Genomic DNA, 10,000 nt, shown 5'->3' on the forward strand with positions numbered 1-10,000 from the left:
TAGAGACAGATAGAGAGAGGAATTGGGGTCAATTGGAATTGAAGGCAGTCAATTCAAGAAGTAAACTAAAATTCCAATGCATTAATTGCAAAAATGGCATCTATTTTCAATGACTGCTGAACAGGAAAAGCTATTTATGTCAAAAGTGTTTCACTTTCCTACATCGACTGACTTCAAATTCCAATCGAACCCGGGGGAGGAGCTACAGCGAGAGAAAGGATCAGAGTACCTTGGTAGCGGCCAAGGAGGTGATGATGTCATCAAAGATGGCCAGGACACACAGGTTGTAGTCCGTTCCAGATACCAGGTTCTTCAACATGAAACTGTTGCTGGTAGACGGGAGGATCCTGGAAAAGAAAAAATAATGAAATATACATGATCTTTTTAAGATGATTTAACAACTACTACATTATTATTTTATTTTTGAATTTAATTGTTGTGTAATATAATATACAGTAAAGCATTTCATTAAAATAGAGTAGATACGTTTTAGAGAGAAGGATGAAACAAAGAGAGAGAGAGAGAGAGAGAGAGAGAGAGAGAGAGAGAGAGAGAGAGAGAGAGAGAGAGAGAGAGAGAGAGAGAGAGAGTGAGAGAGAGAGTGAGAAGTCCCTATTGGAACAGACTTACTCTATAATGAATATAATATTTAACGAATGAATGAAACATAATGAACCTGTCTTGGTCAGAACAGGAGTTTCTGTGAAGGCATAATAATTGCCAATAGAAAAAGAGACTGGTCATTGTCCACAGCGGTCAGAAAACCTCGAGGTAAGAGCACTCTTTCGAAAAATGATTTCCTAATATGGAAATGTGAATGCATGAACTGCCCTACTTACAGTAATCACACACTATCTTCTCTATAGTAGACTACATGACCTTCTACGATCCAGCCAGAGGGCTCAATCTTCTCTATAGTAGACTACATGACCTTCTACGATCCAGCCAGAGGGCTCAATCTTCTCTATAGTAGACTAAATGACCTTCTACGATCCAGGCAGAGGGCTCAATCTTCTCTGTAGACTACATGACCTATAAGGTCATGTAGTCTATAGAGAAGATTGACCAGCACTGTAAGAGTCGTAAGTTCCTTCAGTTTTTTGAAGAAACTCATGAAAGTTTAGCTACTGTTATCATATAAGCAGTATTAGAAACTGGGGTGGGGGGTTGAGCCCTGAATTTTGATTGGCTGACAGCTGTGGTAGCAGAATCAGAATTAGTTAGCTCACATTGATGAATAAGATATTTATCTATTATATTTACATAATAATGTTTATGTGGGAGAAAGTTACTTGGGCCCCAGAGAGGGGAGACGTCAGGCTTGTCTTCTTATGGGAATGTGTCTGTAACTATTACATGTCCCCTCTGAGGTTGACCTAAGAGGTTCACTATTACCCCTCTGAGGTTGACCTAAGAGGATCACTATTACCCCTCTGAGGTTGACCTAAGAGGATCACTATTACCCCTCTGAGGTTGGCCTAAGAGGATCACTATTACCCCTCTGAGGTTGGCCTAAGAGGATCACTATTACCCCTCTGAGGTTGACCTAAGAGGATCACTATTACCCCTCTGAGGTTGGCCTAAGAGGATCACTATTACCCCTATGAGGTTGACCTAAGAGGATCACTATTACCCCTCTGAGGTTGGCCTAAGAGGATCACTATTACCCCTCTGAGGTTGGCCTTATCTTGATCTAGTATATGACCTAAGAGGATCACTATTACCCCTCTGAGGTTGACCTAAGAGGATCACTATTACCCCTCTGAGGTTGGCCTAAGAGGATCACTATTACCCCTCTGAGGTTGACCTAAGAGGATCACTATTACCCCTCTGAGGTTGACCTAAGAGGATCACTATTACCCCTCTGAGGTTGACCTAAGAGGATCACTATTACCCCTCTGAGGTTGACCTAAGAGGATCACTATTACCCCTCTGAGGTTGACCTAAGAGGATCACTATTACCCCTCTGAGGTTGACCTAAGAGGATCACTATTACCCCTCTGAGGTTGGCCTTATCTTGATCTAGTATATGACCTAAGAGGATCACTATTACCCCTCTGAGGTTGGCCTTATCTTGATCTAGTATATGACCTAAGAGGATCACTATTACCCCTCTGAGGTTGACCTAAGAGGATCACTATTACCCTCTGAGGTTGACCTAAGAGGATCACTATTACCCCTCTGAGGTTGACCTAAGAGGATCACTATTACCCCTCTGAGGTTGACCTAAGAGGATCACTATTACCCCTCTGAGGTTGACCTAAGAGGATCACTATTACCCCTCTGAGGTTGACCTAAGAGGATCACTATTACCCCTCTGAGGTTGACCTAAGAGGATCACTATTACCCCTCTGAGGTTGACCTAAGAGGATCACTATTACCCCTCTGAGGTTGACCTAAGAGGATCACTATTACCCCTCTGAGGTTGACCTAAGAGGATCACTATTACCCCTCTGAGGTTGACCTAAGAGGATCACTATTACCCCTCTGAGGTTGGCCTAAGAGGATCACTATTACCCCTCTGAGGTTGACCTAAGAGGATCACTATTACCCCTCTGAGGTTGACCTAAGAGGATCACTATTACCCCTCTGAGGTTGACCTAAGAGGATCACTATTACCCCTCTGAGGTTGACCTAAGAGGATCACTATTACCCCTCTGAGGTTGGCCTTATCTTGATCTAGTATATGACCTAAGAGGATCACTATTACCCCTCTGAGGTTGGCCTTATCTTGATCTAGTATATGACCTAAGAGGATCACTATTACCCCTCTGAGGTTGGCCTTATCTTGATCTAGTATATGACCTAAGAGGATCACTATTACCCCTCTGAGGTTGGCCTTATCTTGATCTAGTATATGACCTAAGAGGATCACTATTACCCCTCTGAGGTTGGCCTTATCTTGATCTAGTATATGACCTAAGAGGATCACTATTACCCCTCTGAGGTTGGCCTTATCTTGATCTAGTATATGACCTAAGAGGATCACTATTACCCCTCTGAGGTTGGCCTTATCTTGATCTAGTATATGACCTAAGAGGATCACTATTACCCCTCTGAGGTTGGCCTTATCTTGATCTAGTATATGACCTAAGAGGATCACTATTACCCCTCTGAGGTTGGCCTTATCTTGATCTAGTATATGACCTAAGAGGATCACTATTACCCCTCTGAGGTTGGCCTTATCTTGATCTAGTATATGACCTAAGAGGATCACTATTACCCCTCTGAGGTTGGCCTTATCTTGATCTAGTATATGACCTAAGAGGATCACTATTACCCCTCTGAGGTTGGCCTTATCTTGATCTAGTATATGACCTAGGATCTAGGAGGTTCTCTGTCTTTTCTGATCTTGTCCAGGAGGGGGGTGTATTTGAGATGAAAGTGTCTAGAATTGACAATTGATATATGCTCATGATTTGGTAAATACAGGAAATGTCCACGACACAGCCGTGGTATATCAGACAGTATATCACGAGTACGACAAAACGTTTATTTTTATTGCTCTAATTACCTTGGTAACCAGTGTATAAAATCAGTAAGGCACCTCAGGGGATTGTGATATATGGTCCATAGACTGAGGTTAAGGGTTGTGTCCAGTTGTCCAGGCACTCCATGTTGCGTTGTGCTTAAGAACAGCCCTTAGCCGCAATCTATGGGCCATATACCACAAACCTCCTCGGGCCTTATTGCTTAAATATCCCACGGTTGTCAGCCAATCAGCATTCATACCAAGTAGCATAGAAACACTACAGTAGTAACATAGAAACAATATAGTAGTAGCATAGAAACAGTATAGCAGTAACAGAAACTGATTTTGCAACCAGTCTGCCCTAGAAAACATCATAGCTGTCCTAGAAACATCCAATCTGTTCTAGAAACATTCAATCTCTCCTAGAAACATCCAATCTGTTCTAGAAACATCCCATCTGTTCTAGAAACATCCCATCTGTTCTAGAAACATCCCATCTGTTCTAGAAACATCCAACATGTTCTAGAAACATCCAATCTGTTCTAGAAACATCCAATCTGTCCTAGAAACATCCAATCTGTCCTAGAAACATCCAGTCTGTCCTAGAAACATCCAGTCTGTCCTAGAAACATCCAATCTGTCCTAGAAACATCCAATCTGTTCTAGAAACATCCAATCTGTTCTAGAAACATCCCATCTGTTCTAGAAACATCCCATCTGTTCTAGAAACATCCAATCTGTTCTAGAAACATCCAATCTGTTCTAGAAACATCCAATCTGTTCTAGAAACATCCAATCTGTTCTAGAAACATCCCATCTGTTCTAGAAACATCCAATCTGTTCTAGAAACATCCAACCTGTTCTAGAAACATCCAATCTGTTCTAGAAACATCCCATCTGTTCTAGAAACATCCAATCTGTTCTAGAAACATCCAATCTGTTCTAGAAACATCCAATCTGTCCTAGAATCATCCAATCTGTCCTAGAATCATCCAGTCTGTCCTAGAAACATCCAGTCAGTCCTAGAATCATCCAATCTGTCCTAGAAACATCCAATATGTCCTAGAATCATCCAATCTGTCCTAGAATCATCAAATCTGTCCTAGAATCATCCAGTCTGTCCTAGAAGCTCCTGCATATGTACATGCTGGATATACATTGGCATCTAATGTGAACAAAAAGATGATCGTGCTACATTTACAGAGAGTTTACTGAGATACAGGTCATGTAGGGAAATTAGTCCATATAAATACATGACCCCAATCTATGAATTTCACATGACTTGGCAGGGGTGCAGCCATGGGCGGGCCATGGGGGGCATAGGCCCACCCACTGGGGAGCCAGACCCACCCACTGGGGAGCCAGACCCACCCACTGGGGAGCCAGACCCACCCACTGGGGAGCCAGACCCACCCACTGGGGAGCCAGACCCACCCACTGGGGAGCCAGGCCCACCCACTGGGGAGCCAGGCCCACCCACTTGGCAGCCAGGCCCACCCACTTGGCAGCCAGGCCCACCCACTGGGGAGCCAGACCCACCCACTGGGGAGCCAGGCCCACCCACTGGGAGCCAGACCCACCCACCCACTTGGCAGCCAGGCCCACCCACTGGGGAGCCAGACCCACGCACTGGGGAGCCAGACCCACCCACTGGGGAGCCAGACCCACCCACTGGGGAGCAAGACCCACCCACTGGGAGCCAGGCCCACCCACTGGGGAGCCAGACCCACCCACCCACTTGGCAGCCAGGCCCACCCACTGGGGAGCCAGACCCACCCACTGGGGAGCCAGACCCACCCACTGGGGAGCCAGACCCACCCACTGGGGAGCCAGACCCACCCACTGGGGAGCCAGACCCACCCACTGGGGAGCCAGGCCCACCCACTGGGGAGCCAGACCCACCCACTGGGGAGCCAGGCCCACCCACTGGGGAGCCAGACCCACCCACTGGGGAGCCAGACCCACCCACTGGGGAGCCAGACCCACCCACTGGGGAGCCAGACCCACCCACTGGGGAGCCAGACCCACCCACTGGGGAGCCAGACCCACCCACTGGGGAGCCAGGCCCACCCACTGGGGAGCCAGACCCACCCACTTGGCAGCCAGGCCCACACACTGGGGAGCCAGACCCACCCACTTGGCAGCCAGGCCCACCCACTGGGGAGGCAGGCCCAGCCAATCAGAATTACCCCCCCCCCCTCACACACACAAAAGGGGGCCCACCCATCAGATGATCCCGGCAAATGCGGGGCGCACTGGGCTGTGCAGACGCAAAGAAGTCGGATGTGGGGGTGCTGGGTGGGCGCGGTTACAAGTGGTTCTGCGGTTGTGAGGCCGGTTGGATGTACTGCCAAATGCTCCAAAACGTTGTCGGAGGCAATGTAAGACAAATTAACATTAAATTATCTGGCAACAGCTCTGGTAGACATTCCTGCAGTCAGCATGCCAATTGTACTCTCCCTCGAAACTTCAATGTGTTGAAAATGATATGGTTTCAATTTTGAACAGGCATTGGCTAGGGGCTGTGTGGAACCAGGTCTGAACAGGGGCTGTGTGGAACCAGGTCTGAACAGGAGCTGTGTGTAACCAGGTCTGAACAGGGGCTGTGTGGAACCAGGTCTGAACAGGAGCTTAGACTTAAAACGAATCATCCAGCGATCATACACTGTTTACCAGGGAGCAGGGCTACCGACGTTAAGGCTAATCTGAAGATGGTGCTGGCTAAAGCTAAAACTGGCGAGTGTAGAGAGTATAGAGATATTGAAATCCACGTCGGCACCAACGATGTTAGGATGAAACAGTCAGAGGTCACCAAGCGCAACATATCTTCAGTGTGTAAATCAGCTAGATAGATGTGTCTCTTGCCCCCTCCCAGTTAGGGGGAGTGATGAGCTCTACAGCAGAGTCTCACAACTTAATCGCTGGTAGAAAACAGTTTTCTGCCCCTCCCAAAAGATAGAATTTGTAAATAGGCCCTCTTTAAGGGACTCACCCACAAACAGGACCAAGCCTGGCCTGTTGAGGAGTGACGGACTCCATCCTAGCTGGAGGGGTGCTCTCATCTTATCTAAGAACATAGACAGGGCTCTAACTCCCCTAGCTCCACGATGAAATAGGGTGCAGGCCAGCCTGCCAGCTTAGTGGAGTCTGCCACTAGCACAGTCAGTGTAGTCAGCTCTGCTATCCCCATTGAGACCGTGTCTGTGTCTCGACCTAGGTTGGGCAAAACTAAACATGGCGGTGTTCGCCTTAGCAATCTCACTAAAATAAAGACTTCCTCCATTCCTGCCGATATTAAAAGAGATAGTGATATATCGAATCTCCTCTCAATTTTTTTTAAAAAAGATGTTGCGCCACAACTCACTGCCTTCCTGAAGACAAAACAATGAAGACTAATAAAGTATACGAAATGCTTCAGTCTGGTTTTAGACCCCATCATAGCACTTGTGAAGGTGGTAAATTTAATGGCGTCGGACCGAGGCTCTGCATCTGTCCTTAGTGCTGCTTTTGATACCATCGATCACCACATTCTTTCGGAGAGAACCCAAATTGGTCTACACGGACAAGTTCTGGCCTGGTTTAGATCTTATCTGTCGGAAAGATATCAGTTTGTCTCTGTGAATGGTTTGTCCTCTGACAAATCAACTGTACATTTCGGTGTTCCTCAAGGTTCCGTTTTTGAACCACTGTTGTTTTCACTATATATTTTACCTCTTGGGGATGTCATTTGAAAAACATAATGTTAACTTTCACTGCTATGCGGACGACACACAGCTGTACATTTCAATGAAACATGGTGAAGCCCCAAAATTGCCCTCGCTAGAAGCATGTGTTTCAGACATAAGGAAGTGGATGGCTGCAAACTTTTTACTATTAAACTCGGACAAAACAGAGATGCTTGTTCTAGGTCCCAAGAAACAAAGAGATCTTCTGTTGAATCTGACAATTAATCTTGTTGGTTGTACAGTCGTCTCAAATAAAACTGTGAAGGACCTCGGCGTTACTCTGGACCCTGATCTCTCTTTTGACGAACATATCAAGACTGTTTCAAGGACAGCTTTTTTCCATCTATGTAACATTGCAAAAATCTGTCCAAAAATGATTCAGGAAAATGAATCCATGCTTTCGTTACTTCTAGATTAGAATACTGCAAAGCTCTACTTTCCGGCTACCCGGATAAAGCACCGATTTGGTCCTGCCGTACATACCTACACGTACGCTATGGTCACAAGACGCAGGCCTCCTAATTGTCCCTAGAATTTCTAAGCAAACAGCTTAGAAGGAGGCAGGGCTTTCTCCTATAGAGCTCCCTTTTTATGGAATGGTCTGCCTACCCATGTGAGAGACGCAGCCTCGGTCTCAACCTTTAAGTCTTTACTGAAGACTCATCTCTTCCGTGGGTCATATGATTGAGTGTAGTCTGGCCCAGGAATGTGAAGGTGAATGGAAAGGCTATGGAGCAACGAACCGCACTTGATGTCTCTGCCTGGCCGGTTCCCCTCTTTCCACTGGGATTCTCTGCCTCTAACCCTATTACAGGGGTTGAGTCACTGACGTGGTCTTCCTGTCTGGATTGGCGCCCCCCTCTTGTCTCAGGATGGTAAGTTGAAGATATCCCTCTAGTGGTGTAGGGGCTGTGCTTTGACAAAGTGGGTGGGATTATATCCTTCCTGTTTGGCCCTGTCCGGGGGATGTCATCGGATGGGGCCAAAATGTCTCCTGACCCCTCCTGTCTCAGCCTCCAGTATTTATGCTGCAGTAGTTTATGTGTCGGGCGGCTAGGGTCAGTTTGTTATATCTGGAGTACTTCTCCTGTCTTATCCGGTGTTCTGTGTGAATTTAAGTATGCTCTCTCTAATTCTTTCTTACTTTCTCTCCTCTCCGAGGACCTGAGCCCTAGGACCATGCCTCAGGACTACCTGGCCTGATGACTCCTTGCTGTCCCCAGTCCACCTGCTGCTGCTCCAGTTTCAACAGTTCTGCCTGCGGCTATGGAACCCTGACGTGTTCACTGTGATTACTATTATTTGACCATGCTGATCATTTATGAACATTTGAACATCTTGGCCATGTTCTGTTATAATCTCCTCACCTTTGGTACCTGGCAAAAAGTGTGTGTGTGTGTGTGTGTGTGTGTGTGTGTGTGTGTGTGTGTGTGTGTGTGTGTGTGTGTGTGTGTGTGTGTGTGTGTGTGTGTGTGTGTGCGTGTGTGCGTGTGTGCGTGTGTTCCCAAACCTTCCATAACAAAGCCATCACCTACAGAGAGATGAACCTGGAGAAGAGTCCCCTAAGCAAGCTGGTCCTGGGGCTCTGTTCACAAACACAAACACACACCACAGAGCCCCAGGACAGCAACACAATTAGACACAACCAAATCACGAGAAAACAAAAAGATAATTAATTGACAGATGGGGGAAAAAGTAAACAAAAAAAAAGCTAACTAGAAATCTATTTGTCAAAATGAGGTGGAAACTGAGCTGCACTTCCTAACCTCCTGCCAAATGTATGACCATATTAAAGATACATATTTCCCTCAGATTACACAGATCCCACACAGAATTAGAAAACAAACCCAATTTTGATAAACTCCCATATCTACTGGGTGAAATTCTACAGTGTGTCATCACAGCAGCAAGATTTGTGACCTGTTGCCACGAGAAAAGGTCAACCAGTGAAGAACAAACACCATTGTAAATACAAACCATATTTATGTGTATTTATTTTCCCTTTTGTAAATACAACCCAAGATACAACCTATATTTGTCTTTATTTATTCAAAGAGAGATTCACCTTTCAACCCGAGCGAGTCTGGTCACACATCAATCTGCCCTGCAGACAAGGATAGTCACCTGCATGCTAACGTTTGCTAGGTAGCTAGTTGGCTCAACTTAACCAAAGCAATTTTGGGTCGGCTCTAAATTGCTCCTAAATATCTAGCTGTGCGACCTAGAACAACGTCACAGAGAGCGTATTGTGGTTACAGGCTGAATCACAGCCTCTGCTTGCCAAAGAGAATAGACTGAGCGCAGATTCGTGACCATTGTGTTTCCAGCTACAGAGAATATGACTTGTTTCTAGCAGTTCAAAAGATGAGCCGTATTTTTTTTTTTTTTTTTTTTTTTTTTTGGGGGAGGGGGAGTTGACTGCCTGCACTTTACACATGAACCGCGTTGTGGGCTGAACAAGCTAACGCTAAACAACCACCAAGTTGAATCGTGGTGCAGTGCCGCTGGGTCAGCTGTAGCCTAGAAAACTAGTAACGGGGAGCCAGACCCACCCACTGGGGAGCCAGACCCACCCACTGGGGAGCCATTTCTTTCTCCTCCCAAGGATTATACAGTGTGTACAGAGTAGGATAGCAGCCTTCACAATAAATAGCCATCGAGTTGTCACCGGGATATATTGCATCCAATGGAGAGAGAATTACATGGCGAAGAAACAAAGGGACGGAGTGTCCTCCTTAGCTGTCACGGCCCCGTGTGATTCGGGTCACTTGGCATACGACATAAATCATCGTTTCGTTTTAGG

The 10,000-nt window shown here is 46.2% G+C and overlaps 1 protein-coding gene across 1 annotated transcript in view; it reads right to left on the reverse strand.

Moving 5' to 3' along the window:
- Nucleotides 1–10,000, reverse strand: part of LOC118378452 (leucine-rich repeat and fibronectin type-III domain-containing protein 2-like) — an 82,453-nt gene that overhangs the window by 9,392 nt on the left and 63,061 nt on the right. The window contains exon 6 of the mRNA XM_052460728.1: nucleotides 230–347. Coding sequence (XP_052316688.1) covers nucleotides 230–347 — 118 coding nt within the window. The remainder of the gene's footprint in view (nucleotides 1–229; nucleotides 348–10,000) is intronic.

The sequence above is a fragment of the Oncorhynchus keta genome, chromosome 13, assembly GCF_023373465.1.
Source record: "Oncorhynchus keta strain PuntledgeMale-10-30-2019 chromosome 13, Oket_V2, whole genome shotgun sequence".
NCBI classification, from domain to species: domain Eukaryota; kingdom Metazoa; phylum Chordata; class Actinopteri; order Salmoniformes; family Salmonidae; genus Oncorhynchus; species Oncorhynchus keta.